Source organism: Melanerpes formicivorus, unplaced genomic scaffold (assembly GCF_026170545.1).
Source record: "Melanerpes formicivorus ecotype bairdi unplaced genomic scaffold, bMelFor1.0.p_v2 SCAF_45, whole genome shotgun sequence".
NCBI classification, from domain to species: Eukaryota; Metazoa; Chordata; class Aves; order Piciformes; family Picidae; genus Melanerpes; species Melanerpes formicivorus.
The window spans coordinates 2,844,698-2,857,759 of NW_027142397.1; the positions used below are offsets into that span (position 1 = coordinate 2,844,698).

General features: G+C 65.0%; 1 protein-coding gene across 1 annotated transcript; it reads right to left on the reverse strand.

Moving 5' to 3' along the window:
• Positions 1 to 466: 466 nt before the first annotated feature.
• TINAGL1 (tubulointerstitial nephritis antigen like 1) lies at positions 467 to 12,776 on the reverse strand. The gene is made up of 12 exons (XM_068159287.1): positions 12,746 to 12,776; positions 11,701 to 12,023; positions 10,629 to 10,692; positions 8,135 to 8,227; positions 7,940 to 8,054; positions 5,858 to 5,981; positions 4,796 to 4,946; positions 3,889 to 4,072; positions 3,529 to 3,574; positions 2,518 to 2,641; positions 1,659 to 1,704; positions 467 to 1,531 (listed from the first exon to the last, which is right to left on the reverse strand). Exons 2-12 carry the CDS (start codon positions 12,011 to 12,013, stop codon positions 1,391 to 1,393), a joined length of 1,401 nt encoding a protein of 466 aa, XP_068015388.1. The 5' UTR covers positions 12,014 to 12,023; positions 12,746 to 12,776; the 3' UTR covers positions 467 to 1,390.
• Between the last annotated feature and the right edge of the window lie 286 nt (positions 12,777 to 13,062).

A 13,062-nucleotide genomic window follows, 5' to 3' on the forward strand; every position in this document is an offset into this window, starting at 1 on the left:
GCACTGCTGGCTGTGGGATGACCACAGTGGCTCTCTTGCCCGTGGTGGCACATCTGGCTGTGGTGGCACACCCAGCTGCAGTGGCACTCCTGGCGGCGGTGATGGCACTCCTGGCGGCGGGTGGTGGCACTTCTGGTGGCAGGGCTGGCTCTCGTCGTTGTCGTGGCACAGCTGGCTGTGGGGTGCCCGCGGTGTCGCGCCCGAGCCGGGTGACAGCCCGGGGCTGGGGGTGGCGCTGCGCCTGCTCGGGATGGCTCCAGCAGTGTCCCTTGGCTGCGGCCACCAGAAGGCAGCGCGGCCGGAAGGTGCACAATGAGCGGGGACCTTATCTCACCCCCGCAGCCCTTCCCGGGGCCGCTGCTGGGTCAGACTCCCCCCCCCGCGCCGTGGGACAGGGCAGGCAGGGGACAGCAGAGCCACACGCACACCCCACACCCCTCCTCCCCCGCCGAGAGCCTCCTGGCACTGAGGCTTCCAGAAGTTTATTTACAAATAATAAAAAGCAAAATAAATACCAAAAAAAAAAGGTCTTAAAAGTACAGCCCGGGGGGGGGGGGGGGGAGGGGGAGGGGGGGAAGGGGCAGGGGGTGGGCTGTGCTGCTGCGTGGTCCCCAGTTGTGGCCCCACCAGGACGGGGACACCGTGGGGCTGAGCCTTTCGCTGTCCCCCAAGTCCCCAGAACGGGGGCGGCAGGGCCCAATAGCACCATGGGGACAGGCAGGAGGGGACGGCGAGGACCCCAGCCCCATTCCCAGCCCCACAACACCCAGGATTGGAGCGGGGGGGGGGAGGGGAGAGGGGGGTGTCCTCCAGGCGTGGGGACAGCGGTGACCTTCCCCTCCCCACCCCAACCCCCAGGCACCGCTGGGTTATGTTAACCCCCTCAACTCCAGGCCAAGAGGAGACTGGGGGGTGTGTGGGAGGAGGGGGTGGAGGAGCCTGGGGGGGCCCACTGCAGGGCTCCCCCAGCCCAGTGTCCACTGGTAATGGGTGGTGGGATGAGGGTGGTGAAGCCACCACCACCACCAGTCATAGATGGGGGGTTGGAGGGGGGGGGTGGCTGCCTTTGAAGAGCCCCCAGAAGCCAGCCAAGCCTGGAGCAGGGGGGATTAGAGGTTAAATCCCACGGGATGCAGGACCAGCCCCCGCGGCACCCCCGGCCCCACGCTCCACTGCGCCCAGCCGCCACGTCAGCAGGGCAGGGGCACCCAGCCCCCCGCCACGGGCACCCAGGGCACGCTCCCGGCCCCCCGCCCGCCGGCACGGAGCTGCCCAGGGGCTCTCACCCCGCGGGTGACCCCCGAGGCAGGGACGGAGGGGCGGCGGTGCTGGGCAGGGCCACGGTGGGGATGAGGACACGGGCGGGGCAGGGCGGTGGGCAGCCAGACGGTCACTTGTGGGGCATGTCCTCCATGCTGACCCGGCCCCAGACGCCCACCACGAAGGTCTCCACCTCGCACTCGTTGATGCCCCTGGCGATGCGGAAGTGGCCGCCCTCGCCCCACGCTGTGCCCCAGGAGTTGGCAGCGGTCTGCGGAGGGCACCAAGGGACGGGGGTCAGTGCCGAGCGCCCCTCCCAACCCCCAGCCCTCGGCTGAATCCCACCTGGGCAGGGTGGGATGCCCCTGCCCCTCCCGGCGAGCCCCAGCGACACTCACCCAGTACTTTTGGGTCTGGCCATCAGGCAGCTGCTCTTCTCCCCACCTGCAATCGGGGGGGACAGAGGGGTGAGTTAGGGAGTGCCAGGCACCCTGCCATGCTGTGGGCATCACCTTGCCTGGCACAGTGACAGCAGGGTGCTGTGCCCACCCTCCTCATTTCCTCCTGGCTCTGGAACCTCCCCGAGGACCACCCCCCAGGAACTGACGTCCCCTCCCCAAATACAGCAGGAATAATTCAGCCACAGGAGGAGGAAGGAAGCCACCAGCACGGGGCAGCTGCTCCCCTCCTCAGCCCCAGCCCCCTCCTGCAGCTCTGCACCTCCGACCTGCCTCCCCTCTCCTCTGAGGGGGCTGAGCACTGCACGCTGGTGGCCACAGCCCAGGGGTGAGCACAAGAAAGCTGGGGAGGGACTTTGTGGAAGGGTTTGTGGGGACAGGAGGAGAGGCAATGGATTGCAGCTGGGAGAGGGCAGATTGAGACTGGAGATTAGGAAGAAATTCTTTCCAGTGAGGGTGGGGAGAGACTGGAACAGGCTGCCCAGGGAGGCTGTGGATGCTTCCTCCCTGGAGGTGTTCAAGGCCAGGCTGGGTGAGGCCTTGAGCAACCTGTGCTGGTGGGAGGTGTCCCTGCCCATGGCAGGGGGTTGGGACTGGAGGATCTTTGAGGTCCCTTCCTTCTAGGATTTTGTGACTGGCCCCCAGGAGCACTCCCCAGCATCACTCCCTGCACCCTCCCCACCTTCTCTCCCTGCTCAGAGGAGGAGGACGCCTTTCCTCCCACAAGAGAATGATTCTCCCACCCAGGCCAGGGCTCTCTGCATGCCCCTAAGTCCCCCCACACCCCCTCCACACCCACCCAGTGATTTTGACCGAGTGGGTGCCATGGCTCTGGTGCTTTGGTCCCTTCCCCTCGGCCACCGGCGTGTGCCGATAGATCCCGCTCTTGTACATGAAGAAATCCTCATGCACCTCCAGGATGGCTGTGGGAAGAAGGCAAGGCTCTGGGGATGCTGGCCATATCCCAAGGGATGGGGGTGCCCAGCAATCCTATCCCCCAGAGTGGTGAATACAGGCAGTGGGGGGGGCATGGGCATCATCCAGGAGGAGGGAAAGCAGGAGCTGGATCCTCCCCCGGGCAATGGGACAAGACTGAGAGGAGGATTAAAACAAACAAAATCATCAAGGAACCCAATGCCAACTGCTGAGAGGGAGATTAAATCTCAGGAGTTAATGAGCAACAAGTGCCTGCGGGTGTGGGCAGCGTGACGGGCACCCTGGGGCTGGCAGGAGCGGGGCACTGCCCGGGCATGTGGCTGAGCATGACGTGGGGCGAGCAGCCGAGGTGTCTGTGGGGGGGCCCCCCCAGCCTCAAGCAGGGCAGCTTCCCCCACCCACTCCAAGCCCCCAGCATTGGGGTGTGCAGGTGGGGTGCCCACCTTGGGACCCTACCCCACCCACCTCACGCCCTCAGCACTGGGGCTTGCAAGTGGGGTGCCCACCTTGGCCCCTTACCTCACCCACCCTCCATGCTGGGGTATGCAGGTGGGGTGCCCACCTTGGCCCCTTACCTCACCCACCCTCCATGCTGGGGTGTGCAGGTGGGGTGCCCACCTTGGCCCCTTACCTCACCCACCCTCCATGCTGGGGTATGCAGGTGGGGTGCCCACCTTGGCCCCTTACCTCACCCACCCTCCATGCTGGGGTATGCAGGTGGGGTGCCCACCTTGGGACCCTACCCCACCCACCCCATGTCTTCAGCAGTGGGGTATGCAGGTAGGGTGCCCACCTTGACTCCCCACTCCACCTACTTCACCCCCCGCCCCCAGCGCTGGGGTACGTGGGTGAGGTGCCCACCTTGGCTCCCTACCTTGCACAGGGCCATTCTCCATCAGCTCCTTCATGATCTCCTTCTCCTGCAAGCAGAGAGCTGGTTGGCAGCAGGACCGGCACCCCTGGCACCGCCCTCCCCTCCCCATCCCTCCGAGATGCAGGCAGAGGCTGCTCCAGCAGCCGCAGGTGGGTGGTGGTGTGGAGATGCTGGGTGGAGAAGCAGCTCCCCCGGGCGCTCCACGGAGGGTTTTTCCCAGCTCCGCTCCCAAACTTGGCTTTCCCAGGCAAACAAAACCTCCCCGAGCCAAGCCCCTTCCTGCTCCCCCGCACCGAACCGCTCCTGCCTCGCCCACGCCGGCGGCTGTGCCCCTGCCGGCCCCGGCCCGTGGGCACTCACGCTGGAGGAGAGGCGGTAGGCAGGAGTGGACTGGTAGATGTCGTTGGCATGGGTGCGGGGGTTGGGGCAGCGGGCGGTGGCCTGGCGCTTGCCCCTGCCCATGGAGCGGCTGTGCATCATGCAGGGCTGTGCCGCCGGCTGGCTCTGCTGGCTGGTGAAGGGATAGCACTCGTCTGTCACCACCCTGAGCAGAGGGGCAAGGACGTGAGGAGGGGAAGGACCACCTGGCTCCATCTCCACTCTGACCCCCCCACTCACAACCCCTTCCCCAAACCCCTCTCTCCACCCCTGCCTTGATCCCCATTTCCATACCCATCCCCAAGCTCCACTCACCATCCCCACCTTGATGCTCACACCCTTCTCCACCTCCAAACCCCACTCTCCATCCCTACCTTCATCCCCATTCCCAAACCCTCTTCTTCTTCCCTACTTTGGTCTCCATTCCCATCCCCATTCCCAAACCCCACTCTCCACCCCTACCTTCATCCCCATTTCCAAACCCCACTCTCCATCCCTAATTTGATCTCCATTCCCATTCCCCCTCCATCCCTACCTTCATCCCCATTCCCAATCCCCACTCTCCATCCTTACTTTGATCTCCATCCCTACCTTGATCCTCATTCCCAAACCCCACTCTCCATCCCTACTTTGATCTCCATTCCCATCCCCATTCCCAAACCCCACTCTCCACCCCCACCTTGATCCTTGCTCCCATCCCTCATCCCCACTCTCCATTCCCACCCCAATCCCCAAACCCTCTTCCTCCATCCCCACAGAGTTCATCCCTGGGGACGGGGACACAGGCAGGGCACCCCTGGGTGCTCTCCCCAGCTAACCAGAGCCTTGAAGCCCCTTATCCCACCCCACCCCCGGGGCAGCCTCTGCCCCTTCTCCCCACCCCACTCACCCTCTCCTGCGGAGGTACCACCAGGCACCATCCAGGCGCCCGCCGCTGCAGCCCCGCTGGTTGCGGGTGTCACAGGAGAGGAGGTTTTGGGGTGACAGGGCAGGCGTCATGTGCCCCATGGAGTGGATGGAGATGCGATCCGAGGCCACAGCTGGCAGCAAGCAGAGGGTCAGGGAGTGCTGGCTGCTCCCCCAGGCCCTGCCCCACTGCTCAGCCCCACAGCAGCAAGAGTAGTCCCCAGTCCCCATCGGCCACCCCCTCCCCATCCCATCAGCCACTCGACCCCATTCCATCCCATCCCATCAGCCACTCTACCCCATTCCATTCCATCCTATCAGCCACCCCACCCTCATCCTCATCAGCCACCCCATCCCCATCAGCCACCCCACTCCATCCCACCCCATCCGCCACCCAATTCCATCCCATTCCATTCCATCCCATCCCATTCCATCCCATCCCCATCAGCCACCCTACTCCATCCCATTCCATTCCATCCCATCCCCAGCTACCCCACTCCATCCCACCCCATCCCCATCCCACCCCCATCCCCATCAGCCACCCCACTCCATCCCACCCCATCCTCATCACTCACCCAACTCCATCCCATCCGCAGCAGCCTTCCCATCCCACTCCATCCCCATTAGCCACCCCACTCCATCCCACCCCATCCTCATCACTCACCCAACTCCATCCCATCCCCAGCAGCCTTCCCATTCCATCCCATCCCCATCAGCCACCCCACTCCATCCCATTCCATTCCATCCCATCCCCAGCTACCCCACTCCATCCCACCCCATCCCCATCCCACCCTATCCTCATCACTCACCCAACTCCATCCCATCCCCATCAGCATCCCCATCCCACCCCATCCCCATTAGCCACCCCACTCCATCCCACCCCATCCCCATCCCACCCCATCCTCATCACTCACCCAACTCCATCCCATCCCCAGCAGCCTTCCCATCCCACCCCATCCCCATCAGCCACGCAACTCCATCCGCCACCCAACTCCATCCTATTCCATCCCACCCCATCCCCATCAGCCACCCCACCCCACCTCACCAGCTGTGGAGAAGGCCCAGGAACCAGCACAGTTGCCCTGGTCCAGGGGCTCATGGATCATCCCAGGCCACTTTGCAGCTGCGTCGAAGTGGCGAGGCAGGACCTCGTTGGAGTCCATGTTCATCTGTGGAGGCAGAGCCCAGGGCTGCTCACCACACAAGGACCACCTGAGCTGAGGAGCAGCCCACCCCCAGCAGCTCCCAGAGCATCCTCAGGGCCCACCAGCATCCCCCAGCCCCCCTGCAGGGCCCCTTGGGATGGGGACACCCAGAGCCCTGGGGAGCATCACCAGCATGTGGGTGCCCTCTTGTCCCAGGCAAGCCTCTTCCCTCCAAATCTGGGCTAATCCCCCTAAATCTGGGTTCCTCAGCCCCAGGGGCTCCTTCTGCAGCAAGAACCCCAAGTGTCCTGTGTGGGACCCCAGCAGGAGCACAGCCCTGGGGTGCTTCAGGGCCCTCATTGTGGCCTCTGGCTGCTTCTTATCCAGCCACCAGCTCACACCCAGCTCTTCCTCTCTGGGGGGGCCACAGTGCCCCCATCCTGGTGGTGCACAGCCCAACCCTCCTGGGGAGGAGGTGGCTGTGACAAGCAGCTGAGCCCAGCACAGGAAGAGCCTCTAAAATTAGACCTCTGCAGGAGTCAAGGACACAGCTCTGGGCGTGCACCAGGCGTGATGCTCTGTCCCCACCAGCACCCCTGGGACCTCCAGACGCTGCCTCCAGCACAACAGAACCTTCAACCATGGCCACCACTGCCCCCCATGCCCATGAGACCTTTGACTACTCTCACCAGCACTCACAGGACCTCAACTGCTGCCACCAGCACCCATGGGACCTTTGACTACTCTCACCAGCACTCACAGGATCTCAACTGCTGTCACCAGCACCCATGTGACCTCCAACTACTGCCACCAGCACCTACAGGACCCCCAGATGCTGCCACCAGCACCCATGGGACCTTTGACTACTCTCACCAGCACTCACGGGATCTCAACTGCTGCCACCAGCACCCATGGGACCTCCAACTGCTGTCACCTATATACATGAGACCTTTGACTACTCTCACCAGCACTCACAGGACCTTAACTGCTGTCATCAGCACCCATGGGACCTTTGACTACTCTCATCAGCACTCACAGGACCCCAGCTGCTGCCACCAGCACCCATGGGACCTTTGACTACTCTCACCAGCACTCACAGGACCTCAACTGCTTCCCCCAGCACCCACGGGCCCCCCAGCCGCTGCCCCCAGCAGCCACGGGGCCGCTGGCTGCCGCCGGCGGGGGTCTGGTCGGGGGGCAGCGCGGGGGCAGGCAGGGGGAGGCCGGGGGGCGGGCGCCGGCGCTGTGCTGAGTCAGCAGGTGCGGGGCCGGCGTTCCGATGGGAACGTGGCCGGCAGGAGAGGGCAAAAACAACAGCGGCAGCCCGGGGATTGCCGGGGGGGAATGTGCTGAGCTGCCGTCTCCAAACACAAGGGCTGCCCCTGCACCCACCCTGCCCGGCCCCTTACCAGGGCCCGGGGACACCGTGGGGACATAGATTCATAGAGGGCTTTGGGCTGGAAGGGACCTTAAAGCTCATCCAGCTCCAACCCCCCTGCCACGGGCAGGGACACCTCCCACCAGCCCAGCTTGCTCAAGGCCTCATCCAGCCTGGCCCTGAGCACCTCCAGGGAGGAGGCAGCCACAGCCTCCCCGGGCAGCCTGTGCCAGAGTCTCCCCAGCCTCACTGGAAAGAATTTCTTCCTCATCTCCAGCCTCAATCTCCCCTGCTCCAGCTCTAAGCCATTGCCTCTCATCCTGTCACTCCCAGCCCTTGTCCAAAGTCCCTCCCCAGCTCTCCTGGAGCCTCTTTAGGTACTGGCAGGCAGCTCTGAGGTCTCCCTGGAGCCTTCTCCTCTCCAGGCTGAACAGCCCCAGCTCTCCCAGCCTGTCCCCACAGGGGAGCTGCTCCAGCCCTGTGATCTTGGTGGCTTCCTCTGGACCTGCTCCATCACTAGATGGGGGGCAGTGAAGGGCTGGGGGAAGCCATGGGACAGGCAGGGTGAGCCCTCAGCCTGCCTCAGCTTCCCCAGGGCCCTCACCTGCAGCTCGTTCATGTTCATGACAGTGGGGGAGGGACGGAAGGTGCCCAGGCGGTGCCGGATGCCATCCTCCAGCGTCATGCCCCAAAACTGGCTGTAGTTGGCAGCTCTCCAGCTGCAGGGGAAGAGGGGACACAGGTTAAGGGTGCCCCCAAAAGCACCCCTTCCCCACCCCCTCCAGTGCCCAACCCTTACCCATAGTTGCCCCTGTTGACAGCGTCGATCAGGTCCCCGTCCATCAGGCAGGCGTGGTCCTCACATTGCCACTGCCCACCAGGGCCACAGGTGCTGCAGAGGGCACAGCACCAGAGGGGGCAGTCAGCTGGGAAGGGACAGTGTCCCTGAGGTGACAAGGAGGACCCCAGGTAGGCGCTGCCCCCACCCCAAGCCAAGGACCCGCTGCTGTTGTAGGCTGCCAGGGCTGATCTGCACCGGGGTCTTGGGGGGGGGTCACATCACAGCTTGGCACCTCGGGATGGGGTGACACCAGAGCAGGAGATGAGGACAGCCCTCTGCATGGCCCTGGGGGCTGTACCCTGTTCCCCACCACCACCCTCAGTCCCTGCAGGAGCCCTGAGGGCAGACAGAGCATGGGACAGAAAATGAGCTGAAAAGCAGCCAGGCAGACATCAGAGCAGGGCTTGGACACCAGCCCAGGGAGGGGATTTGGGGCTGGCCATGTCCCCCCAACCCCTGGGGAAAGCCACCCTGGCCAGCTTAGCTGGGATCCCTGCAGCCCCCACGGGGAGATCTGAGGGGTGGGGTGGGAGATGGGGGGGGGTATGCTGGGTCTGGGTGCCCCTGGGGAGCTCTGGGCTGTGCCCCCCCTGCAATGTGAGCAATGCTTGGCATGCTCCCTCCTGCCTGCTGCCGAGCTCCCAGCAAGCTCTTCCCTTTTAAGGAGCCCTGTGAGGCTGGAGCTGTGTCCCACCAGCCTGGCCCCCATCCCACACCTGCACCCCCAGTACCCACCCCAGTCCCATCCCCAAGCACTCCCAGTGCTGCACGGGGCACCCCACACCTGGCTCTGAACACCCTGGGGACTCCCATGGGGGCACCTTGGGGTGCAGCCAGCTGGATGCCCACCCAGAGCAGCTTCACCCTTTGCATTTGGGCCCCTGCCAGCCCCCCACTGAGGAACCAAACAGAGGCAAGGCCTGGGGTGAAGCAGAGCTGCAGAAATTGCTGCTCCCCAGGCTCCAAGTGTTGGGGGAGAAGGCTTGGAACCAGATGGTCTTTGAGGTCCCTTCCAACCCAACCCATTCCATGGTTCTAGTGCTATGGGGAGCAGATGCTGTCCCAGCAGCAGGGACCTGACACCCAAGTACACAACTCAGGGACCCTGACCTTCTCCTGGGGCCCAGGAACAGCCTCTAGCCCCCACATGGAGAACCAGCAGGGCTTCAGGAAGGGCTCAGGCTGATTTTTCATACAGCCATAGAATGGCCTGAGCCTTGGAGAGGACCTTAAAGAGCATCTAATTCCACCCTCCTGCCATGGGCAGGGACACCTTCCACCAGCCCAGGTTGCTCAAGGCCTCATCCAGCCTGGCCTTCAACACCTCCAGGGATGAGGTATCCACAACTTCTCTGGGCAACCTTTCCCAGTGTTCCACCACCCTCCTGGTAAAGAGCTTCTTCCTAATGTCCAATCTAAACCACCCCTGCTCTAGTTTCCAACCACTGCTCCTTGTTCCAGCACCACAGGTCCTGATCAAAAGCCCTTCTGGAACCCCCTTCAGATGCTGGGAGGCTGCTCTGAGGTCTCCCTCTTCACCAGGCTGAACAACCCCAACTCCCTCACAGGAGGACAGGGCCGGGGGGGGAGGCTGGGGGGGATGATGGAAGGAGGAGAAGGGGATCCTGGTCTAGTGGGAGGTGTCCCTGCCCACTGCGAGGGGGTTGGAACAAGACGATCTCCGAGGTCCCTTCCAACCCAAAGCACTCCATGAATGCCCAGGAGGTGCCGCAGGCTGGCTGCAGGCCCAGCACCCACACACACACACACACACGTGCTGGTGCTGGTGGTGCTGGTGCCGGTGCCCTCACCCCCGCCCCAGACGCAGCCCTTTGATGTCCCTTATCTGCCGCATCGCCGCCGCCAGCCCTGCCGCGCTCCCTCCTCGGCTGCGGCCAGACCTGTGCCCCGCGGGGGTGCCCTCTCCCCCACCTCTGGGATGCCATTAATACCGCCCCAGCCCTTCCTCCCCCGCGGGGAAACCCCACGCTGCTCCCTCGCACGGACGGCAGGCTGCCGGTGCGCACGGCAGACGGAGTCGGCCCGGGCTGGCAGCGAGCCGGCAGGGCTGCCAGCTGCAGCTGTGCCACATCAAGCTTGGGCAAGCTGGGCTCGGACCGGTGTGGCCAAAAGGCAGCCTCCCCCCCCGACCTCCAGGTCCATGTGGGCAGCTCGCAGCCAGCCTGGCCCTGCGCTCACCTGGCTCCCACAGAGGCATGTGCAGAGAGCTGGGAGTGGCTCAAAGCCCCTGGGGATCGGTTTTTTTTTCCCTCGGAATATGCCAGAACAAAAGCATTTGGCAGCGGCCCCCACCCAGCCACCCAGCTCGGGCCCCGTGCTCCTGCCGAGCCGCCTGTGGGCAGCCCTGGTGCTTGCAGGCACGCTGATGCCCCTCAGCCTTGGCACCAAGCTGGTGGTGCCCGCACGGCGCCGGCGGTGTGGAGCCACTCACCACAGGTTGCAGTTCTCCTGGTATGTGGCTCCGGTGGGGTAGGTGAGGCCAGCACGGGCACAGCCTGGGTGGGAAAAGTGGGGGGAGAGCCCCAGTGAGCTCCTGCCTACGGGGGGGGGGGGGGGGTTGGGGGGGGGGGGGGGAGGGGTCCCACCAGCACCCTCATGGCTTCCAGGGAGGCAAACACCAAAGGGAAAAGAAATGTGGTCCTTAAGAAGCCAGGCAGGTGCCTGGCGGCATCGTGGGCACCTCCAGACCTGGGGTGGGGATGTCCTAGGTTGGGTTTAAACCACGGCAGGCAGGCAGCCTGAGCCCCAGGGTGCAGGAGGGGGGGGGGAGCAGGGCTGGCACGGTGCCAGGAGGGTTCACCCTGGGGCTGGCCTCGCACGCAGAGTCTGGCGGGACAGGGATAAAGAGGCCAGTTGTGCCCTGGAGCTGGCTCTGCTCTGCAGGGACTTCTTAGAGAGCCTTGTGCTGCCTGCTGGGGACTGCCCATGCCCCCCTGCTGCCCCCCCCCCCCACCCTGTCCACACCAGCTGCTGGGTGGGTTAAGTCAGGGCCAGCATCTGCTTGCCCCAGCCGTGACTGGGGAAGCTGCGATGAAGACCTCTCCATGCCCTGCTCTGCCCCACAGGCGGCTGGAGCTGCCCCTCTGCTCTCCTGCCCCACACAGCCCTGCCCGTGGGGAAGCTCAGGGGATGGTTATGGGGCCACAGACCCTTCTACCCTCCTGGCCCCGCCCAGCCCTGCCCGTGGGGAGGCTCAGGGGATGGTTATGGGGCTACAGACCCTTCTACCATCTTGGCCCCCCCAGCCCTGCCCGTGGGGAGGCTCAGGGGATGGTTATGGGCCCACAGGCTGCTCCCAGCCCAGTTTCTGTGCACCCAGTCCCAGCCTGGCCACTTCGGTTGAGTTTCTGCAGCTCCAGGGGGTTCAGAGCCGCGAGGGCAGGGCTGGGAGGTGCTGCCTTTGACTTCCTCCATCCCCCACAGAGGCACCAGCACCATGCTGGGCACCCCGAGGCTGGCCCCTGGCACCCCCAGACCCCTCGCCCAGCTGGGCAGCGTCTCACCTGGGGCTTTGGGGAAGGGGGCTGGGATGCCCAGGCAGTACTCCCAGAAGTCGGGGCAGCAGTCGGAGACGGTGCGGTTGCAGAAGAGGTCGCAGTAGCAGAGGGTGTCCTGGTAGGGCACGGTGCAGGCATCGTCCCTGCCGCGGCAGCAGACGTCCCCGCGCTGGCAGTAGGAGCCGCCGGCGTCGTAGACTCCGTGCTCGTACAAGCCAGGGGCCAGCTCCCGGCGGGAGCGCACCCGGCCGGCCAGGGCCACCTGGGCCAGCAGCCAGAGCCAGAGCAGAGCCCGCAGCAGCAGCGTGGTGAAGGCCATGTCCCCGGCCCTGTTGCAGATGGGAAGGCAGTGAGCAGGTGGGAGGCAGCCCGGGGGTCCTGTGCGCACCAGAGAGCTCTGCACCCTATGCCAGTCCCACTCACACTGAGCAGCACCCAGCGTGCTGCCCACTGAGCCCCAGGCCACCTCCTGGGCCAGCTCGCTCATCTCTCCCACTCCAGTGAGCACCCACTGAACCCTGAGCTCTCTCCTAGGCCACCCCAGCCAGCACCCAGTGTGCTGCCCACAAAGCCACCCCCTGGCCCACCTCATCCCTACCCTCCCCTCCCTCGGGATGCCCAAAATCTCCAGGCTTTTAACGCCCTTTGCAACCCCCCTCCCCCGGCTTCCGGGGGCACCCCCAGCTGCAGAGCGACACCCCCGAACCCCCACTCCCCGCTGGGTGCCCACTCCCTAGTTGCCCAAGGAGCCCCATGCCCACCCACACCTTAACGTCCTGCTCCAAACCCGAACCCCCAGCAGCATGAAGCTTCTCAGGGCACCCAGGGAGGGGCTGCCCGGAGCCCTACCCCAGTCCCGGTCCGACTCTCCACCACCGTGGAGGCACAGTGCGATGAGCGGCCAGGTCTCAGCTGGGGGGGTCGAGGGCACCTCCGGAGACCCCAGCAATGGTATTTGAGAGGAGGAGTCTGGTCCAATGAACCCACAGGGTGCGCCCCCCTACTTCCCAGCCCGTCCGGTCCAATGCATTCCTGCTCCCCTGCTCCGTACCTGCCGCTGCCGCCGCTCCGCACCGCGCCGCCGCCGAGCACCTCCCCCGGCCCCGCCGCTTCTTTTAACCGCGCCCCGGGAGGCGGGGGGGGGAGCACTGCGATCCGGCCGGGCCCAGCTGCCCCTCCCGGGGCGGAGCAGAGCCCAGCCGGGCGGGGGTCGGAGCCCCGGGGCTGCCGACGAGGCTGCGGGGGAGAACTACGACCCTGACCACCCCATCCCCGGGGGTCTCCCGTGGCACCTCTTGGGGTTTCCCAGGTTCCTGCTCCCCTTGTTTGCGCCCTTGAAAACTAGGGGGGGGAGTGTGGGGTGTGTGT

Excerpts from the sequence above, each read along its gene's own strand:
- TINAGL1 (XM_068159287.1), bottom strand. The coding sequence starts at position 12,013 with ATGGCCTTCACCACGCTGCTGCTGCGGGCTCTGCTCTGGCTCTGGCTG. Across the intron at positions 5,982-7,939 it reads TGAACATGAACGAGCTGCAG|ATGAACATGGACTCCAACGA; the intron begins GTGAGGGCCCTG and ends CTGCCTCCACAG. Across the intron at positions 3,575-3,888 it reads CCTACCGCCTCTCCTCCAGC|GAGAAGGAGATCATGAAGGA; the intron begins GTGAGTGCCCAC and ends CTCTGCTTGCAG.